The sequence below is a fragment of the Solea senegalensis genome, linkage group LG18 (assembly GCF_019176455.1).
Source record: "Solea senegalensis isolate Sse05_10M linkage group LG18, IFAPA_SoseM_1, whole genome shotgun sequence".
Lineage (NCBI taxonomy): Eukaryota > Metazoa > Chordata > Actinopteri > Pleuronectiformes > Soleidae > Solea > Solea senegalensis.
The window spans coordinates 4,002,302-4,024,521 of NC_058041.1; the positions used below are offsets into that span (position 1 = coordinate 4,002,302).

Genomic DNA, 22,220 nt, shown 5'->3' on the forward strand with positions numbered 1-22,220 from the left:
AACATGTCTTGACCTTAAAATCTATTTTTTTACGTCATGTGAACTTGATTTTACTGCCCATAATGTGACCGTGTGAACAGATTTTGGTCCCCACAACATCAGGAATACCTGGTACACACAGGCCGTTTATTAGTAGGTTATGAGCATCTGTTACAATTAGGGCTGCAACTAACGATTATTTTCAATATTTTCTCAATTAATTGAGTACTTGTTGGTCCTTTTTAGTGTCTGTTTTAATGATTTCTTTGTTATAAGGAGCAAAGAAACCAGAAAATATTTAACATTTAAAAAACTAAGAAAATGAGAAAGCTTGTTTTAAGTGTTAAAAAAAAACACTCAAAATAGTTGACTAATGATCAAATAATTGTGCAGCCCTAGTTAGTAAAGCTTGAGTCTGTTTTTCTACCGTGTTAATAATTATTATTTTTTATTTGTGAGAGTAATAACTTCCCGAGGAGCTCGTGCTGTGCCAAAATTAGCACCAATCTCTTGTTAAACACCTGATCTAAGTGTGGCTCTTGGGAGGCGATTAAGTAAACATTGTGTAATGGATTTTAAAATATTGAATTTTTTTTTTTAATGATTAGAATGTTAGCAGGTGCAAAATAAAGAACAAAACACAGAAAAACACGTAGAACATAGCACATCTATGTTTAAAATAGCAGTTAATGACTTATTATGCCAGCTCATAATGATCATCTTTGTACAAATGCAAACATGATGAGTGTCATGAACACGTGAATTTAACCATCTCCAATGATTCCTGTAGACTTCTGTCTTTTACTCTGGGCTTTTTATTCGTACCCTCAAAGAGTGTACATGGTGTCATTTGTAGTCATTTGTTATTCTCCGTGATCCCGACGATATGCAAATCTGCAAGTCATGTTTGTAAGTCATTCTACGAGCGAGTTTTCACTCAAATCCACCACACACAATACAAAAGGGCTTCACTCACACTTTTCCTTGCCTCGTGTATCTGCACATTTTTGCCAAGTGCAGGTGCATCACCGTGGAATAGATTTGTCCCAGAAGGACAGGCATCCTCAGTCCAGGTCGAACACACAAAGAAAAAACAAATCAATGTTGTCTGTGTGCGTGCGTGTGTGTGTGTGTGTGAGGTTTGGAGGGTGTATTTGTGACTTGCCCGTGTGATGCTTTGTGCTTCTCATATGATTCAGATGCCATCCTGTTCCCATTTGTTGCATCTGCTGTTCCCCTAACCCACACACCCTGAAACCAACACATGGAGACACACTCACATACTGATGGAGACACACACACACACACACACTCACAGCAGAAAGCTGCGTCATGCTGTCCGAGAACACCGTGTTTGTGTAATTATTGGCAAATAACTAAAACAATGTGACGCCATTTTGGTGATTTAATACCTCCCCCTCCTCTTCCTCCTCTTCCTCCGTGCAGTCCCACCTGTCTTGACATGTTTTTACCCGCAGTGTCACACTTTATTCTTCTTAAAGTTGTCATAGAGATGAGAAAGCAGTAACAGCGAATGACGTCTTTTAAGTTATTATCCAGAAATATTTAATGATTTGTTTTTTTGGGCTTGTCAAGGCTCAGTTGATCCATATAGTGTATGAAGTTGTCTCCAGATGTCCGACACTCATGGACAAACAGTTTTCATTGGCTCGTGAGTTTTCACTGCTGTGTAAGAGCGTCATACTACCTGCTGCAGCGGAGCAGATTATTGCCAGTGAACGTAAACCAAACTGTCACGCATTTGGACAACCTAAAATGGGTTTTTCTTAACCATTCTCTATAAGCTAGTGCGTATTCAATCCTGTTGACCTTTACGTCACAGAAAGACAGATAGCGGCGAGATGGAACGTGTTGTGTTTCGCACCTGCTGTACGTGTTCACCGTGATACAAATTAGATCGAGCATGGCTCTTGTGGTTGCTGTGTTGTCACCGCCGCTGTCGCAGTTTATATGTCGTCTCCTCCTACTTCTGTTTCAAAGACCGGGGAGGAAATTTTGTCCGACTCTAGTCCAACTAAGCGTATACATGCAAGAGTAATCGGACTATGAATCACACTATCCAGGTGTGCGATTAGGACTAGCTTGATTTTAGTCGCACTAATGTGTTTACACTTAGTTAGTCTTAGTTAGTCTAAAATCTGACTTTTAACATGCATGTAAACAGAGTGCCTCCACACTCTCCTCCTCATTTACACTGCACCATTTTTCTTGAACAAATGGACAGTGTTCAGATAAGCACCTTTTATTGAGACACATATCCACTGAGCGAGAGAGAGAGAGAGAGATTGTGTCTCTCTCCAAGTTTCAAGAAATTAAAGAAAAAGCTGGTTTATTGCCCATCCTCTAAATAACCTGCCAAGAAACATTCTAAAACACAGATTCAATGAGTTGATACCATGTTCTTAACATGAGGCACAAAATTGCCTCGACCATGACACATCGTACATTATACTAATCATTAAAAAGCTCTGACACAAACAAGAGACAGACACACTTTCAGTCTCATCATGTGGCTTTCACCAGTGTGTGTTTGTTTGTTAACATCACATCATCATCCTCAGTTTGTAGCATCAGGTGTTTGCATATGTGCAGGAGATTGCACCAAGTCACCTCCATGACAACCACGCAAACGCAATCCAGTGGCGCTGCTCAAATGAATGACGGAAACTCGGGTTTCAAAACACTCTGTAACCAGAAATTAAGTTTTATATTTGTTTTACTAAGAGGTAATGTATGTTTAGGTTCAGTCGTTTGGATTGAAATAGAAATACACATCTGGTCATGTTCTCAGGAAGCACGTCCTTACCTTATTATTAACACGCGGCCCTCATGTCTGTCTGGATGCATATATATACATATAGAATATAAGCACATATTGTTTTTCTCCTTTGTAAGCTGTCCTTCCACCTTTTTTAAACAAGTGCCACTCAAACTGCACCGAAATGTTTGAATTCTCCAGTCTCTGTTGGATAGCTGCCTTGAGTGGCTATGTAGGACACAGTAAGTGGAGATTGACTGACATGACACGGTGTTGGGGGAATGCAGGAAACGGCGAGGCGGTGCTGTTTTAATGGTGTGAATGGGTGCACAATGTTATGAAGAGCAAATCTCTAGCTTTCGTGTAGCATAAATTATATCACATAGGGCGATCATTTACCCGTGAATTTGTATTCTTAATATCATCCCTGGGACCCTCATGTGGAGGATAAAGTGGTAGAAAAAGGACGGATGGATGGATGATGATAGTTGGGCCACACAGGCCCTGGTACGCCAAACGCGCAAATTGTGTCATCAATGTCCAGATTTTGGAACCACATGCAAAGAAGTTGGTTGTGTGTGGACAGCGCATGTGCGGACTGAAATTCCACCACCAGTAGGTGGAATATTAAGCCCCACTCACCAAGCAGAGAAAACATTTCGACAACAGAAGAAATAGTCACCAAGGACATTCATCCAAGCCTCGACCTGGCGACCCTTGAACCCGCTGACACCCCGACTCCCCTAACCGATGGACCTTTCAGCTGTGAGCCACTCGAACGAGACGTGTCCGAGGAAGCTGCAGCGTCGTTCTCTTCGTCTTTGGTATGAATGCGTCCAATTCTCTGCGTCTAGACCCTGGGGTCCGCAATATGCAACTTCGGCGCATGTGCACGGAAGTGTACTAGGACCTTAATGATTGGCACTCTTGCTGGGTTTGCGACCGGTCGGAACAAGGGCCTTTCTGCATGGAATTTGCATATTCTCCCCTGGGGCGCATGAGTTTTCTCCGGGTTCTCCGGCTTCCTCCCATAGTCCATAAACATGCAATGAAATTGACCATAGGTGTGAGTGTGAGAGTGAATGGTTTGTCTCTGGTCGTTTTCACACCTAATAGTCCACCAGACTCAGTACGACTGGGGACTGGGTTTAATTGGCGATTGCTTGTGTGAATGCACCCTCTATATTTGGCCCTGTGATCTGTCTAGGGTGTGACCCCGCCTTTTGCCCTAAGTCAGCTGACACTGGCACAGCGCTAGAAGATGGATGGATGATGACAGTTAAGTAGGCTATTCAATTAGCGTACAGTATACAGTATTGTTGAATTTTGAATCTTTCATTTTAATAAATGAATAAATTGCTTTATGCACAACAATTGGATTTCAATGTCTATACATAAAATTCTCTCATTTCATTTAATGGCTGAGTGAAAACTAAGCTAATTGAATGATGAGAATGCCCTATACGTTCCACCGTGAAGAGAAAGGGAGCTAATTAAAGTGACATAATTAATGTCAGCGTCATCATTATTTTCCTTTTGATGTACTAAATGCTTTTTTAAGACAATATTTCATCCTTGGAGTGATGGAGAGCCGCCGGCGTTGTGCTTCTTACAGCATACTTAAATAGCCCTGGGGCCTCGCGCTTGCGACTGGAAAATTGGCTGAATGTCACTGATCAAATTAGTAGTCAGAGATAGAAACTTAGCACTAATTCACATCCCCACTAGCAGCAGCACGGGGCCGTGAGAGCGGCTGTGTAGCTTTCACTCAGCTACACTCCCTGTGCTGCTGGAAGTTAACGCAGATTCCCCTCACATTTGTCCGTCTTTGCTGTCTTTGGAGTAGCGGTGGGCTCCCAAGGTCGGCAACGTCACACCTAGGTGATTGGCTGGTGCTGTCCCCCAGTTGGTTACAAAGTTTATGTAGTTTTGACAGTTTTTGTGAAATAAATTGGGTGATTTCAGCTTCTTGCTGTTGTGTGCCCACAGTTTTGAGCCCTCTGCTCCGTCGAGATTTTTCTACTAAAGGCTTTGAATGCAAATGAATGTGAGCAGCGAGTACTTAAATGTGACCTTTTCAGGAAGATGTTTTGTGTGCCCATTAAGCAGTCTAGCTAAAGGAACAAAACAGCACGCCCCAGCATATATTTTCACACATTTGTCAAGTAATGACCTTGATGCTCTTACGTTGTTTGATGTTTGCTTGGAAAGTGCTGGTCTGAAACCTGTGGTACAGACAGAATAGATAATAATGACACTGTTGATGAAACATAGTAATGGTTACAATAAATGGCTTTCCCTTTGATTCCAAACGTGTTACACCATGTGCTTTGGTGACTTTGCTTCTTCACATATCAAGCTCAGTCGCACAATACTCTAAACTGTTTACCTTGAGTTCCAACCTCTTGCCTCTTCAGGTTTTAACCTTGAACATCAATCGGCATGTGTTTCTTAGCTTGTGTCGTGCATCTGTTTCTTAATGTCTGTCGCTCTTGGAGGTACAAACAAATCTCAGATATCTTTTGTTTTTAAGGAGACAGACTTCAAGTTCAAGTTGCTGCATGCTACAGAAACTGCATGACAACCGATCGCCTCCTCCTACCTCCAATTTGCATTCAGGGTTGTTTGCATTGTTGCAGCCCAAAACAGAAAGTTGTAGGAAGCACGGTTGTAAATGTAAATGTGACATGTTCGATGTGAAGATAAAACAAAATAGTGGCAGTGACCATTCAGATGCAGCAGAAATATGCACAGATGGGCTTGTATTGAAATGTGAAATGCCCACAATTCGCACCACAAACCTTCACACCTGAAGAAGCCTCTTGGATGAGAGACGAAACTGTGACTCTGTGACTTTTGCAAAAACAGTGACCTTGATGATGGAGAATGTACAGACTCTAGGCATATATCTCTCATCTCATGTGTGGCTGCACATGCTGTCTTGCATATTATTTTGTATTTTATGGTGACATTAAGCATGTTAGGTTATTTATTTAGTTGTAACGCCAAGCCACCGCATGTGTATGCAAATGTATTCCACCTTTCTTTGCTTGTTCATATGATAACGAGAATGTTCCTGGAGCAGAGCTTGCACATATCGGCTTTGCGTTTTGGCCTGATGTATATAACCGAGCCGTAATTGGGTGCTGGCTTCAATGGGAGACAGGTGTTTAAATAGCCTCTAGTCTGTGTATTCAGGCTTAATGAATGAGGCTAGAGATTGTGGAATTGATCTGGGGTTTAGCTGCAGGAAATGCAAATTAGAAACAGGTACTTGAGGTGAGATGGATAAGAGAATAAAGGTGTAGAAGTACATTGCTCACAGAAAAAGAGGAGAGATGGAAACACAGAGTAGGTCATATTTTTCCAAGATGAAAATCATTGTCATTCTGTTCAGTTTTTCACCAGGGCTGATCTGCAGCTCTGTATTTTTCCTTGATTCATACTGCAAATGTATCAGATGTGCGGGAAACACAGACTAAAGAACAGATGTAGCCTCCAGGTCCAGAACAGTGGATCCAATGCTGAGGTGCTTAAAGCTTGTGTTCTTCTGAGTGACCATCGGGGGTTCGACTTCTCACTTGATGTACGATGTCAGTAAATGTCATAATTAGATGTAGATGTCTATGTTTTCGATCACTTGTTTTAGGTCTTATTCAATACAGCACAGTGTCCATTTTGTACATTATGGAATGAAATAGAGAAAATCAAACGATAACGCAGGGTGTGCTTTAGGACTTGGCTATGGCCGCAACTAACGATTATTTTCATGATCGATTAATCTGCCGATTTAGAAAATTTAGAAAATGTTGATCGGTGTTTTTCAAACCGAGAAAGGATGATGTTCTCAAATGTCTCCTTTTGTCCAAAACCAAAAATTATTCAGTTTTTATGATTTCTTTGTTATATGGAGCAAAGAAACCAGGAAATATTCACATTTAAGAAGCTGAAACAATCAGAGAACTTGTTTTAATGCCTTAAAAACAATCATTCGGCGATTGTCTAAATAGTTGGCGATTAATTTAGTAATTGTGTGATTGGCAGCAGATATCTCCAAATATGGTCTCAAAAAACTGCTTTCAAAACACTTTGGTTTGGTTTGATTCATTCATTAATGCACCCTCCGTTATTGTAGCGTTTTGCTTTAGAAATAATTTGATTAGATATATTGTTGGTAATTTTTGTGAGTCCTCCAACACAAATCACATTTTCCCTCATTTCTGTACAAATGTAAAAGGTAACCCTGGCATTTGAACAGTTTTTTGGACTAAAGACTTTCATGGCCGTTTTGTCCACTTTCGAGGCTCGACGGTTATCACAGCACTTTTTGTCCGAGCTGGTAATTCTTTGATTGCAACCACTGTAATTAAACAGTAGACAGCTTCCTGCTTTGACTCTATTGGCACATAAGTACATAATGGTCACCGGGTGATTGAAGGGTAGTGAGGGCTGTGTCCTTTTTTTCTTTACATATATATATATATATATATATATATATATATATATATGTATATGTATATGTATATATATATATGTGTATATATATATGTGTGTATATATGTATATGTATATATATATATGTGTATATATATATGTGTGTGTATATAAATATATATATATGTATATATATATATATATATATATATATATATATATATATATATATATATACATATATATATATATATATACATATATAATTAAGGGTTATGCTGCTAGTGTGATTCCAGTCAGTGAACATGGCAGTATGTATCCTGCAACCACAACAATAGTGAGGAATAATTGGTGTGGCTAGAACCAGTTGTTCACTCTGTGAGAGAAGTGCCCTTAAAAGTCTACCTAACAAGTTCAAAGCCAGAACTCGAAGCGAACCTTCGGACAGTTATTTGATTAACGGACAGACGGACGCCCCTGCGTTTATAGATAGATCAGTGGAGTGGAACAAAATGAAATGGAAATATGATTCTTCAGCCTGGTCCTTTTAGTTTAAGTAGCATAAGTAGCATAATTGCGTCTCCAAAGGCCAGTATTTCCTTTAGATCCATGTCACTTTGAAGAATAATATGTTTTATGATTTAGTTACGATCAAAGGCCTCATTTGTCAGTTTCTCTGATATTCCTTATACAAGTTGCAGAGGAGATTGGCACAAATCATCACCATGATGAAATTATATATATATATATGTACATATGTATATATATATATATATATATATATATATATATATATATATATATATATATTCCAAGTGTGGCTGCAGCTAACGATTACATTCTTCACAAATGAGTTTGTCAGATTACTATCTCGTTTTAATCGATCAGGAGTTCGATATTCATTATTTCTCTGTCGTGGAGGAGCAAAGAAACCAGAACATAATCAAATGCAGAGGCTTAATGAGAAAAACAGCACTCAAACTAAAATATCTGGCAATTATTGACTCGTCAAATACTCGCTGATTAGTTGTAGCAGCCCCAGTTATATTACAATGTACGGCAGCATACTGCGTGGTGATAAGACCTGTTCATCATGCCATTGTTTATTTAGCCGTGTCACTGTCAGTGAACAGTGGTTACTGATCTTATAAGAAGTCCACACATCCGCGAGTCCTCAGAAATGTTCTGAGAGAATCCACAAATGAAAAGCCACAAAGGTACAGTGGTGTGCACAACACAGACCCCCAGACACAGACACTGACACTGGGACAGGCTTTTTGCCTGCGGCACGACACATGGCGGAGAATCACAAAAGGATGAAAGAAAGAAGCGACAGCTGTGGCAACTCAAGCCTGCAAAGACCCTTCGGGAAGAGTGACAGAAGCAGATTTCATGAGTTGGTGCAAATACACAAACCAAGTCACTCGGTGACAAAGCAAAAAAACACTTGAATTATTTATCCGTTGAATTAAGCAGAGATTTGGAGGATAAGCTATGGTCAAGGAAGGACTTGTGTCGTGGATTTGTGTGAATTTCTCAAGCAATAATACCGTGATCAGATCAAATATAAGTATAGAACTATTGTCTGGTCAAATTTGGTGCATTTCCAATCAATGATCCAGGTTTTAGTTGGTTTTTAGAGCACTTTCTGGTCCGGTAATGAAATCAACTTGACCTGGATCTCATCATATTACACAGTTCTACTCGAAATAGGTTTTAATAACCGCCAGCTGATCGCTCGTGCTTTACCCCATACATATAAAGATCAATGCATGTGGCTAACATCAGAACACCTGAGCTCTGATGTAAAGTGTTTTTGAATGGTTTAACTGTATATTTTGTATATTTATATGTATACTTTGCACCGTTTTCACCAATTAAGTACACATTCTCTACAGGCCATTTGCTAAAGCTGTACGTCTGGATTCTGTTTGATCTCATAGCCGTGCTGTGTTTGCCACTAAGAAAAGCAAAGGTGCTGCATGAATATAAATGAAGCTTACATTGAACAGTGTCTTTTAACCCTGGCCTTTTCTGCTTCTACCTGAAAACGTGTATTGCTGTGACTCAATCTGGAGAAAATGACTACAGTTATCTTTTTGGGGAGCATCAAGGTGATTGTTGGTAAAGTAACTGGAATATCATTTTTCATGGTGAGTCATGATGAGTGTTTGCGCGCTGCCAGGCTTTGACAATTCAGAACGAATAGGACAGGAGCAAAAAACGACATTGTTTATGATAATTTAGCAGTTCTTAGCTCCCAGACTTTGATATCGAGCCACGCAATTACAATTACAATCACCTTCGCCGTTGCACTGACTTGTTTTGATGTCAGCAGCGCATCGTGTTTGACTGCTGCAAGAGGCTTCCATTGATTTTGATTGGCAGGCCTGAAAGCAGACTTGTGTTTGGTATTTTACGGCCGCTGATATTGTCAGGACGCAGCACGAGATGATCTCTGTGGAGACAAAGGAATAGAAATGAGCAAGATGCAGCTGTTCAGGAACAAACAACAGAAGCTTGCTGTCGTTTTCCTATGTGTGTTTAAATGGCACAAAAACTCCTGTGGTCTGAAAAATGTAGGTATCTAAACTGCGTCTGTTTTCTTCTCTCAGGTGATGTTGGCTGCTTCTTATTGGTCACTGCTTGCGCCGGCCATCGACATGGCAGAGGATTCTGGGAAATATGGCTCCTTCGCTTTTGTGCCTGTGGCTGTGGGATTCACACTTGGGGCAGCTTTTGTTTATTTCGCCGACGTGGTGATGCTACATCTGGTAAGTACCTCACATTTTTACATTACATCACATTACATGTCATTTAGCAGACGCTTTTATCCAAAGAGACTTACAATGGAATTGAGTACAATCAGCCAGGGGTGGAGTCGAACGTGCGACCATTGCGACCATGATGTCTTTCACACACAGGGTACCGGTCTTCACCACTGAGCGACTCAACCCATTTAACATTTAACAACCCAAAACATTTATATTATATATACTTTAAAAGCAGTGTCGGGAGTCATGGTTAGATGTTAATGCAGCCATTGTTTTTTTACAATTAATACATTTGAGGTTTGGTGCATAACCTTAAAGTGTTTTTTTCCCAATCCTTAATATGAGTGTCTTCAAATAGTCATTTTAATGCTTAAAGAAATGATAACAAGAATCCCAATTTGAGTAGTTTGCGATTCACTTTGTAGTTGCCCTTTGACCTTTAAGTGAAGAGTGGAGGTATTTTTAAAAACTAAAACCTTTATCTGTCGCATCTATTGTCGCTTGAGAAAAATCAAAATGTCTCAACACTAAATTCCCATTAAACTTGTTTTTGAAAAATATTTTTTTCGGATTTCTGAGGCAAATTACTCAAATGATTAAAGCAGAAGAAGAAAAAGAAAGAACTGCTCAATATACAGAGACATTCTGCGTCGTTCCCTTCGATTTTCTTCGACACTCAAATGAGTTCCCCTTTGTTACGAAGTCTGTCTAGAACTGTGACACGCTGGGACATAATTACATAACCTTTTTCTGAGGAGACGCTCTTATAGGCAAATATTAGGGAATCAAGGGTTGCGAGAGTATAAAGAATTGCCATTATTATCACAAAAGCTGTTTGTCTGTTGAATTATGGCCTTCTGTGCGACTGTCCGATTGATTTCTACATGAAAAAAAAAGGACTCTATGACAAAGACAGTCGCTTTAAACAAAGTCTTTTTCTCTATTACAGAACATATGAGTGTGGTATGTCTCATTCCAGTCTGAAAACATTTTTGTTATTTCCATCTCAGACTGGGACAAATCTGTTTTTCACTCTGTCTTGCCCGTTGAGACTGAAGCCCCAATAAATGACAATTAGGTTTTCTATCCTCTGTCTGGCTGTGTGTGTGAGTCAGAGAGCGAGTGAGTCATCATCATATAACATACCAGCAGCCACGACAACCTTACCTGACTGTTTTATGAAGGCTATGTGATGGAAGGAGCCCTTTATTTGAGGAAAATAATGCAATCCGACGGTATTTGTTTTCTCTGCCATGTTGGCAGGAAAAGTTTCAGCCAAAAAGAAGTTCACTGTCCATGTTAAACCCATGGAGATTGAGCAATGCATCGTAAAACTCGATAGACAGAGAGCACAGTATATCTGACCCTTATATTGCCCCTGCAGTGCTTTTCATGGGTAATGAAAACGCTTATAAACCTTTCCCTACGCCCTTGCCTTACCTGGATTATGGATTCGGTTGCCTGTGGATTCGTATCGCCCCATCTTCTATACTCGGAGCATATTTCATGGCTGTGGTCCAACTCTGTAATCTGAAAATCCCCTGAGGCCCAGCCAGATTCTAAATCCTAGGATCAATAATGCCCACGTATATATATGTATACTGTATATATATATATATATATATTTATAGAGATAGATATTTTCTTGTTTTCATGTGAATATGTGGATAACCAAAATTCAGTGCAGTTAATAATTTAACGGGCAGAAAATATCACTTGAACGTTGAATTATTCACTTGTATATCCCTCCAAAACATTTTCATGCACATATTAAAATCAATCACAGCTTGGGCTCAGTGTAATATTTGGTGGGTTCAGCAGGCCTTTGCATACCCGCTGCCGTGTTGAATGTTTGGATTGGCTAGCTGTGAAAAAGAATGACCTTGAACCAAAGAAATAAAAGCTGCAGATCAACAAATACGGTGACACTTGTTATAGTACGCCAGATAAAATGGCTTTGTTTTATTCCTTTAAAAACACCCACCTGCAGTCCCACCACGTCCTACACCTTGGGAATCACTGATCCGATCATGATTCAGTGAAATGAAGAGACAAGTAGCGTGACACTTTGCCTGGTATTTAAATATGTCCATGGATTTGAACAGAGCAACTTCCTGCCAAAAGCGCATTTTTGTTGTATGACAGGATCATGTGACTACAGCATCCATTACATTTACATTTATTTTATCTTTTAAGTGACTTACAAAAGAGGAATAAGCTATATATAGAGGGAGACTTGGAAAGAAATCCACTCGATAGGAACAGTGGACTGACAGAGGGTGCAGAAGTGGATCCAAGTGCAGAAGGATGTGGGGATACGGACAGAATATGCCCTTGAAAGAGCTGGGTCTTCAAGGGCTTCTTGAAGATAGACAGGGACACACTGTTCTGGTAGCACTCGGTAGGTCATATCACCAGCATGGAACGGCACACGATAAGAGTCTGGATTGTCTTGGGCACCGCCCATTGCCAATCCCTTGACGAACGGTGTAGTCGGCGGGTAACATAAGCCTTTATGAGAGCAACCACAGCTCTATTGTCGTGTTTCCGTCATGGTACGGCTCGGTTTGGTACAGTCTTGAATGGTAAAGCCCTGGGTCAGACTTGAGTAAACAGTACCTTTTACTTGGTAGGCGGTGTGTGAGCTGTGTCAGATGGCTGTCAGCGAATGACTTTTCACGTGACGTTGAACAACGAACGACGACATCGTACATGACAGAGCAGACAGCGGTTTGTGACTGTTCGTCTCAACAATACGTCAAGCTTTGTTTGCGAATCAACTGTGGGTGCTGATGAAACACTGGTTGCAAAGGAGTGATGTTTTTCTGTTGCCCCATTCAGCTGACTGTCATGGGTGGAGCTGGACCGTACCGTATGATTTTACTCTGGTAGCCCAAGGGAAGGGTGCCAAAAGTGGAGCGGTCGGGGCTTGTTATTTTGGTACTGTTCCTAATGGAAATGCAAAAAAAATATGTACCGTACCAAACCGAAGCTTTCCACTTGGTGGAAAAGCTCCATATCACGTGACCCAGGTGGGAAGAGAGGGCGGCGTTGTTATTTGTCAACTGCAATACAGTGAAAATCTTCTCTCTGTGGGAAAATTGAGAGCCTGTATCCTCCTGTCTATTACCAACAAAATCATATTTTATTTTATTGGAATTCTAAGTACTCTCTCAGTCGCTGACAACCTTTGATGCCAAATTTAAACAGGGCCTTGGGCTCCACAGCATTTGCACCTGGCCTCGACAAGTGATTTGCAGTTAAATTCAGTTGACTGAGGAATGAAGCAGGGGAATTATTATTCCAGCCTAACAATTTTTTTGCAGTCTTGAAATCAGGCGATGAATGAGAGCTTTACCCCCACGGGTTAACTGATGTTGAAAGATGTACAAAGCTTGAATTCTAAAACGCTCAAGAGCCTTCAAAGAGCTTTAAAATGACGCGCGTATCGACAAATGTGCGACACACACATCTCTGAGCAGAGACAGGAATGCGATGTCTGCTGTTGGAGCAGCAGAGAAACGGCACTTTTAGCTCCTGTCGTCGCACTGGGAAAACTGCAATGACATGAATTACACATGAAGGCTGACACATTACCGTCATACATGCGCTGGGCTTTGAGCGGAACTGTTATTTTCAAGTTTCCTGTATGAAAACAAAAAAAGGATGAATTATTATTCCTAATAAGGGTTGGGGTTAAATATTATTAATTCGTTCATTGTCTACCTTTATCCTCCATATGAGGGTTGCAGGGTCGTTGGAGCCCATCGCAGCTAACACAGGGCGAAAGGCGGGGTACACTATGAAGCTACAGAGGTGACCTATCCATTTACTCACACATTCACTCCTACGATCAATTTAGATTGTCCATTTAACCTCTGCATGTTTTCCGACTGTGGGAGAGAACCCGGAGAAAACATACTCGCACACATGGAGGACATGCAAACTGCATGCAGAGAGGCCCTTGGTCGGACTGGGTCGCGAACCCCAACAGTTGTACATTATTTAAAATGATGGAAAAACAAAGGCAATAATATGATATGGCTAATTTCAGAATTCAATTCAAGATCCTCTTGTATGCTTTCAAGGCCATCCACAACCTCACCCCTCCGTATGTCTCAGAACTCCTCCCTCTCCCACATATCCTCCTCATCCTCCACTGTGCCCTCCGCCTGCCTCAGCACCATGGGGAGCAGAGCTGTCAGCCGCTCTTCTCCCCATCTCTGGATTTCACTCCCACCAGACATCAGCAACTCTGACTCTCTTCAAAATCCAGACTCAAAAAACCCACCTGTTCAAAATAGCCTATACTCTCTGTAATTTCAATCCATTATCCGGTTACTGTGTCGTCATGTTGTCCTTAAACTCCTGAAAGTCGCTTATAAATAAAGTGCCTTATTAGTATTATTAGAGTATTCTATTTCAAGAGACTCTGAAGTCTATCAAAGGACCTTAAATTAACTAAAATATTCTAACAAAGCTCCCTCAGTAACAGTAAGTTATCAGATTCACATTCTTGTCTTTGGTATCAACAGACTCAACAAAATAACTAAAACTAAAGATAAAGAAAATAAAGAATAATAAAAAAAAAGAAATCCTCTTTTATCAAACTTTGAAGTATTTCTTTCCATGAAAAAATACCCTCATGACTAGGTTTGTAACGCCCCACTGTTTACTCATGCAATATTTAAACTGACACTATATCAAAGAATGTTAGCCCTGCACCTGTCTCCACCTGCCTCTAACCTGCCTGCCTGCAGCTCCGGTTATGCTTAAAAAAACCACCTCATTCTCTGCAGCTTTCCTGTTTTTGCTGTAGCTCTCATATGCTCCACAGTGATAAGTCGCAGTGTAGAGGTGTAATTTAAGGCTGTCTTGTGCCAACTGAACTGGCATAATTGTTTCTCAGACTCCAACTTTTTCTCATTCCACGAAACTTGGGGAGAGATTTAATATTCACGTTTTAATTGTCTTGTTGAAATTTGAATTTCAACCGTCTTGTCAACCATTTGCATTTTAATTAGTTAAAAGTAAGTAAGCACTCTTAATAGTTTTCCTTGAATACAGAATATGTGGGGAAACAAGATAAGACAAGCAACTTTGTGATCTAATGGTGAGCACCCCTTATGCAAATATGAATAGATTTTAAAAATAGGTCTGTCTTTCTGCCTCCCCGGTTATTAGCCTGTCATTGTCACTCGTCTGGTACGGTTCCGCGGCAGAACCCGGCCCTGTCACTTGCCTGTTCGCGTCGCTGCTTTTGAGCGCTGACACGTCTGCAGAGAAAAGAGTTTGCAATGAACGTTTATCTCATGTTCGAGCGAAACAAGAGTCACTTACAACTTTGAGACAAGGATCAAAAATGTAGTGAACAGCTGCGCTGACAGTCTGCTCAGCCTCACCGGTAGCTGGAAGGTCTTGCCACCGTCATTTCCTGCCTCTTCTCTCAAATCAGCAGGGGCTAATTGGCCAGCTGATCTTCCTGGCCTAAATCCTTCATGCAGCATTCACTCATGCACTCTTTGGCTCATGTGACGCAGAGATGATGATCGTGGACCTGCTCAGAAACAGATTTGAAGTAGTAGTGGTAGTGAAACAAGGCTTCTTGACAATTGTGCTGAAAATGCATCTTTTTCTTTAGGATTTCATTATTTTACCTGGGCTGCATGCGGGTGTGCTGTATTGGAGTCAATTATAGCAATAGTTAGGTGTAGGTTTGGGCTTGTTTGGGGTTGCCCAAACCCAATTACAAGTAGAAATGGGAATCGGTATCGGTCAGTATCGGTATCAGTTCAATACAGGTCAAAATCACTGGGTCTGATATCGGGCAGATTAAAATGTTAAATCCGATACAATCCAGAAAAACCTATATATCGCATGCTTTATTATGCACAGACTGTAAAAAATTTCATGTTTGGGCTGTTTATTTCTTCTTTTTGGGAGAACAATATTTGTTTCACAGTAGGAGAATCATGTCTTTGAATTGACTCAGCACAATTGTGATGTTAGCAGCGTCATTCAAAGTGGTATCGTGCCATCCTCAATTGCAACACAGACGATACGCCAACCTGTGAATAAAAGCAGAAAATACCTAATAAAACCCAACTCAATTACATTTATATTAAACTCACCAAAAGTTGTGTCAAAGATTCTCAGTTGGAACAAACTCAACACTGTAGTTGTTCACATTACTTTCTAGGTTTACTTTGGACCTGAGAGACTTAGGTCCAGCTACAGTAATTCAAGGCTAATGAGACTTGAGTAACTGTGAGTCTGACATTAAAAAGTACTTCAAAGTCATCAGAAACCAGCATTCCCCTTAGATTATCAGCAAGGATTGTAGTGCAGAGAGAGAGTCTTCATGTCGTACTGTCCATCCAATGTCTACATTGTGTTATACAAGTTTTTCCTTCAAAAATGTTAGTGTTCTAAGTTGCTTTTGGAGCAAATGAACAAGCTTTATTTTTTTTTTAAATTGTCTCTCATGCGCTCTTCACACTGAGGTGGATATTAATAGCATAATGTAATGCGCCCAGTTCGCTCTACACATGTAAGATTACCAGTTCTACTGCATGAATGGCATTGTTTCAGTCATAGTAATGTCTCTCAAGAATAATGAGCAGCAAGTAATAAAAAAAGGGGGGAGAATAGCTTATAAAACATCCTGTGTAAGTGTAGTGTTTATACAGTTGGATGGATGAAGTAAAACTTTACTGTAGCGAGTGATGGTGCGATGACATGTACAGCAGTGTATGACTGCGATATGCACAAAAAAACCCTGTGGCAAGTGTCACAGTGAGAGAACTGTCCAGCAGCCACTGAACTGTGCATGATGATGTGCTAAAGAATACCAATTCAGTCTCAAGTGGTGGTAGGAGTGTTCATTTTCCATTAGATTGATTTAAGTTTGTGTTTTTTATCTCTTTATTTAACATGCTTAAACATGTCTTAAGCCCTATTAGGGCAGGATTAGTTTTGCATGGGGAGGTGGAGTAATGAACCGTGGGACATCTGTAATATTAATAGTCAATTTGCAACGGGAAAAGAAATCTCAGTAAAACTACCACAGTTGGGAGGGCTAAATCTCTCCCAGGAGACCTTTTACTGGGCTTCGTCGTGGAGCCGCCGCTACGGCCATCACATGTTCTGACATGTTAGACACATCTCTCACCCTACCCAGTAATTGGAACGTCGACAAGAGCCCTGACGCAAGAGGACAGTTGGGGTAGCGAACCCGGTGATACCCAAACCGCCAACACCACCACCGAGGCGGTGACCTTCCACACCCCTAGATTCCCTATACGCCGCCTCCGTCAACCTGATGTACGCAAACAACTTCACCCCGTCACCTTCTGTGACCTCATTTGCTTACTACGCTGCAGACACACACCAACATACTACGGCCATGCCTGAAAATCCACAGAAATCTACTTGTAAACAGGAGATGATGGAATATTTACACACACGTTTACCGCTGGTTTATTCACACAGGATTTGTTTTACCTAGGGTAATTTTTCCGGAACTTTTTACCCCAGGTTAAAGTCGCTGTAATCTTTACTGACATTGTCTGGTAATGATCACGGACATGGCACATTCGGACGGGACTAAAATCACTGAGAAGCTCTGGTAATAATTACTTGACTCCACCTCTCCGTGTGAAATAATTGAGAAAATAACTGCGATTTCAAAGGACACACACACACGTCTATCTCCCTTCATATTATTTAGCATGAGCAGCTCTTGCGTGAGGCCCGCTGTCATGGACGACAACTATCTACTCCATTAGTTATGAGCAGCTGTGCTCTCATGCAGTAGCAATTTCCATAGCAGTCGAGAGCAATTTTCAGAAACAGGCCTTCAAATGTCACTAATAATGAAATGGTGGATCTAAATGGTTTTGATCAAAACAAACTCGATGTATCGTAATTTTCCACTTGACTGCTAACAGTAGCCTCCAAGAGTGACAGGTAAAGCTAGGGTCTGCAATCTGAAAGCCTCATCTCATCCCGATAGCCATCAAGTCAAGCTATGTTTGTGGCTTGAATTATTTATTGGGTGATACGTGTCTGACCCCACTACACTAGGTGGTGATGTACCCCCTTTCAACTTGTCAGTAGTAGGCAAGGTTTGGTTGATCTATTGCATCACAGACCAAAACAACTTTAGTCGTTCGCTAGTTGTTACGATGTCAAGTGCCATTCCATGTCTTTCTGCCATCCATTGACTTCAAAATATACATTTGATTAAACTGACAGAGCATAAATTCATTCTACAAGATGCCCCAGTCTGGATTTTACCATGTTTTTTTCTCATGGTTGTCGTCCTCCCTACTGGCTTCTTCTGTCATTCCTGGTCAAAGTCTGTGGAGCATGTGTAGTCCGCAGCGTGCCTTGGCTAGTTTGGGTCAAAACAACTATTGAAAACTACATTTCATAGCTCCAAAAAAGGTCTACTTTGAAATAAAACACAGAACTATGTATAGCTATTTGTGTCCGTCCATTATTTGTGGAAAATTGATGAAGTAAAAAGTTGCAAATAGCTATTTCCTCATGTACACGTGACGTCATTTCAGTGTTGCGAATAGCTTTCCAAATTTCAAACACAAGTTTGTCAGGCCTGTGATGCATATTTTTAGTCGCCCAAATATTAAAACACTTATTCCTCGCCTTCATTTTGAAAGACGAACATTTAAATAAAATATTTATTTTCTTTCGCTCTAGAGCCGCAGGTTGCAGACCCCTGATTTATGATTGTCATTGTCATTGTCTCCTCTTCATCTTTTTTTCATTTCCATTTCATACTTCTTGGTGGATTTTGTCTGCTGTATGTATTGTATGTTCTACCTCTTCTCCGCCTTCTCTCCTCCTCATATGACCTTTCCTTTCTGGGCGCCATGGTGAGAACTGTAGAAATATAGCGCCGTGATAATAGAGTGCATGAAATCAACTGCACCCCATTCAACATAGACACACAGCGGGGGGTCATCTGTGTTTGGACAGCTGCTGGTGCCACTTTTACTGGATCCTCAACAAACACTGCTGCTGAATGTGAAGAGTGATGGAGGAAGGGCAAGATGGACAGAGAGAGAGAGGGAGAGAGAGAGAGAGCGAGCTGGAGTTGACAAGGGAGAGAACGATGGTTATAAGGTAACAAGTGGAAAGAGGGGAGGTTCAATGGTATAATGGTAAAATAGATATGGTTTTATAGATTTATAGCATTTCTGTGTTATACATTTGTGGTTCTAGTTGGACTACCACATTAATTCAACATTTCTGACGTCATGTCTTACAATGTTTTGTTTTGGTGTCAGAACTTTGACAAGAGGGCTGATGGATGGGAGATGAAGATGATGATGGGAAGAGGGTGAATGATAAGGGCCCTTGTAGGAAATTACACTGAACCACAGAAGAATGAGTGTTAAGTCATGGGAAAAAAAAAACAATCCGAGTGACCGTTTCCATTTTTTCCGTGAAGATACATTGTTCGAAGGTATTTGCTCTGATGTAACTGCACACACACACACACACACACACACTCACACTCTGTGAGCTACTGTCTCACTTTATCTCATGTGTCCCACCGCCAAGGTCATCACCATAACAACATGTCGTTATAAGGGTAGGGTGTGTTGGCAGCCTTGCATGGCAGCATTGCTTCATGACATGCAGTATATCAGCGGATCGAGGGTTTCCCGTCCACGGTATGCAGAGGGAACTTAGCCAAGAGGGCAGTAGTGATGACCGGAGCACGGCAAACACATGACATCGTCCCTGTTTGCTCTGTCCAGGGTATAGCTGTCTTAGGAGAGTGAATGAAGCTGTCAGCCACTGGGAGACTGTAACTGGGACACTCTCACTGTAAACTATCAACCCTAAAGTTGGAGTGTGTGAGGCTCTGACACACAGTCGACACGGACTCCACACTGTGTGTCCCCAAAGTGCCACCATCACCTCACTTTCACTGAAAACATGACGCAAGCAAACAATTTTTACATTGTGACTTGTAGGAATTGTTGATCAACCTCTGCCTCCATCAGTGAGTTTAATTGAGTGATTTTGTGACTGTTGTCTTTCAAATCCCTCAATTAGATTAAGTAAAGTGACACAAACTTACCAAATGAGGCGGGAGTAAACCAGAAGCTCTCCTGCCCCACTGGTTAAAAAGGCAGATTTTCTCAATGGAATTTGGTGCAGGAAAATGAGCAGTTTACAAACTTCTTGTTTCCAGTTGCAAGAGGTGGTCTAACGGTGAGATGAAGTGACAAACACACAATATTCTTACCTCTAGATTTTAGTTTTTATGAAGTTTTTCCTCATGTCTTTGCTGGCAGCTCTGTTTTAATGTAAATGTATCCTGGCTGTGGCAGAACCTGCTGCAACCGTTTTTTTGTTTTTTTTTAATATTAAGCTAGTTTTGCCGCCCTAACGTCAGGTTATTTGCCCCTTCTTCACTCAGTCAGGCACCTCTCTGTGTTGAGTGAATTTGTATCCCAAACGTTTGCAGCCACTCATACCCTGTGTGCAAGATTGTTTGTGCTGTTGCCTCCCTGTGTGAAGCGTGATGGACCATTATTTTCTCATCTCGTACTGTAGACAGTATGTGATTTAACAGCAGGTCATCTGTAAGTTTTCTCCTATTGTGATGTAATCTTGTGTCACAAGTGGTTAGTGTCTTCAGTTGAAGGCACACAAGCGCATACTTTATTGAGGGCACACACTGATATAATGTGTATAAACCGTGACAAAGGCATGCAATGCCTAACCAAAAATATAGTCTTTTTCCCCTCTCTTTGCTCACTCTCTATATGCTGTATTAAAGCCAAAATATCTTCATCGCCCCCTGACGGCCTTGTCCATGATAGAGTCTTCTAAGAATTGATTTCTTACCATAATCAGTTCATGTCAGTCTTGATTCTACATTGTTTTTTGTTCGTTTGGTTCCATTTACCTTTACATTTCCACGGAAGTGTTCCGGCACAAGCACAGCCGTCCGGGAAACCGCCTTCCCCGAACACACACGCAGACTATTAAGTGTGTTTGTGTTGCTCGGTGTTAAAAAACAAATTGAAGAGTGTCGGGCAGTCATGGCCTCATTGCCTTTTCCTTGTTGCTTCCCTCCCACATCTGCTGTCAAACAAGCTTGCTTTTCTTGTTTATCTCAGAGGTTCCCAATGCTCACAAAAGAGCTTAGCCGACTTACGCTCTTTTGCATCCGTAAAGAAAGATAATGAAAATCAGTCACCGCCACTGTAATTTAAAACTTCACCCATCACAGAGCTTTGATTGATAATGGTTTGTTGTGTCAAATGGAATTTTGATTCCCTCCTATTGAATTTCTAGCTTTTATTGGTCTGTTCATAGTTTCACGGTCCAGACTGTTAGTTTCTTTTTCCGTGAAGGAACCTGATTTTGTGTTGGATGTTTGAAAACCTCAGAGAACGTGATTAAATCCAGCAGCAAATGGTGGAACAATGCTCTCCTAGTTAGAGTAAAAAATGGCATACAGCACCTCGGCAAGTTTAGAAATGATCCGTCATTAAAGCTGACTTTGAGGCGAAGGTGCGACGAAGTTCCCTTTCAGACAGAACATCTGTGGACATTCCGCACCCAACATTTACAATCACGACGCAATCGCCTGACTTGAATACAAAGCACTGATGAGCAGAACGAGTTTGTCAGGTCTTTGTTCAGGAACAGCGCCGGTGTTTGATCCGTGACAATGAACAAGAACTGATCACAATGCGTGGGCTTGTTAAAACAGATGTTTTTTTGTCGTTTATTAATATATGTGCATACCACAATTTTTCCAATAAATCATCTCTTTTGGGGTGGAAGCACCACTTTTGAATTCCAAATGAGAAGATTAGTGGGCCACCCTGTGATGGACTGGCAATCTGTCTAGAGCAGTGGTCACCAACGTGGTGCCCTCGGGCACCTGGTAGCCCGTGAGCAGCCAACGAGGTGCCCATGGGCACATTTCACTTCACCTCACTTGCATGTATCCATATGATCACTGAGTAAAATGTCCTTGATATTGTTTATACAAACTGTGATAATCATTAGGAGTAAGCACTGGAATTAATGTGTATGCAATTGAATGCATAATATTCATCATTTAAATGGTAAATTGCACAAAATAATAAAAATGAATATGGTAGCCCTCCATATTATTCTCTACCCTTCAGGTAGCTCTCGGTCTCAAAAAGGTTGGTGACCCCTGGTCTAGAGTGTACCCCTCCTTTGGCCCCTATGTC

The 22,220-nt window shown here is 41.0% G+C and overlaps 1 protein-coding gene across 2 annotated transcripts in view; it reads left to right on the forward strand.

Moving 5' to 3' along the window:
• Positions 1 to 22,220, forward strand: part of LOC122759103 (zinc transporter ZIP11-like) — a 91,343-nt gene that overhangs the window by 6,393 nt on the left and 62,730 nt on the right. For both annotated transcript variants that reach the window (XM_044013656.1, XM_044013657.1), the window contains exon 4: positions 9,808 to 9,966. In XM_044013656.1, coding sequence (XP_043869591.1) covers positions 9,808 to 9,966 — 159 coding nt within the window. The remainder of the gene's footprint in view (positions 1 to 9,807; positions 9,967 to 22,220) is intronic.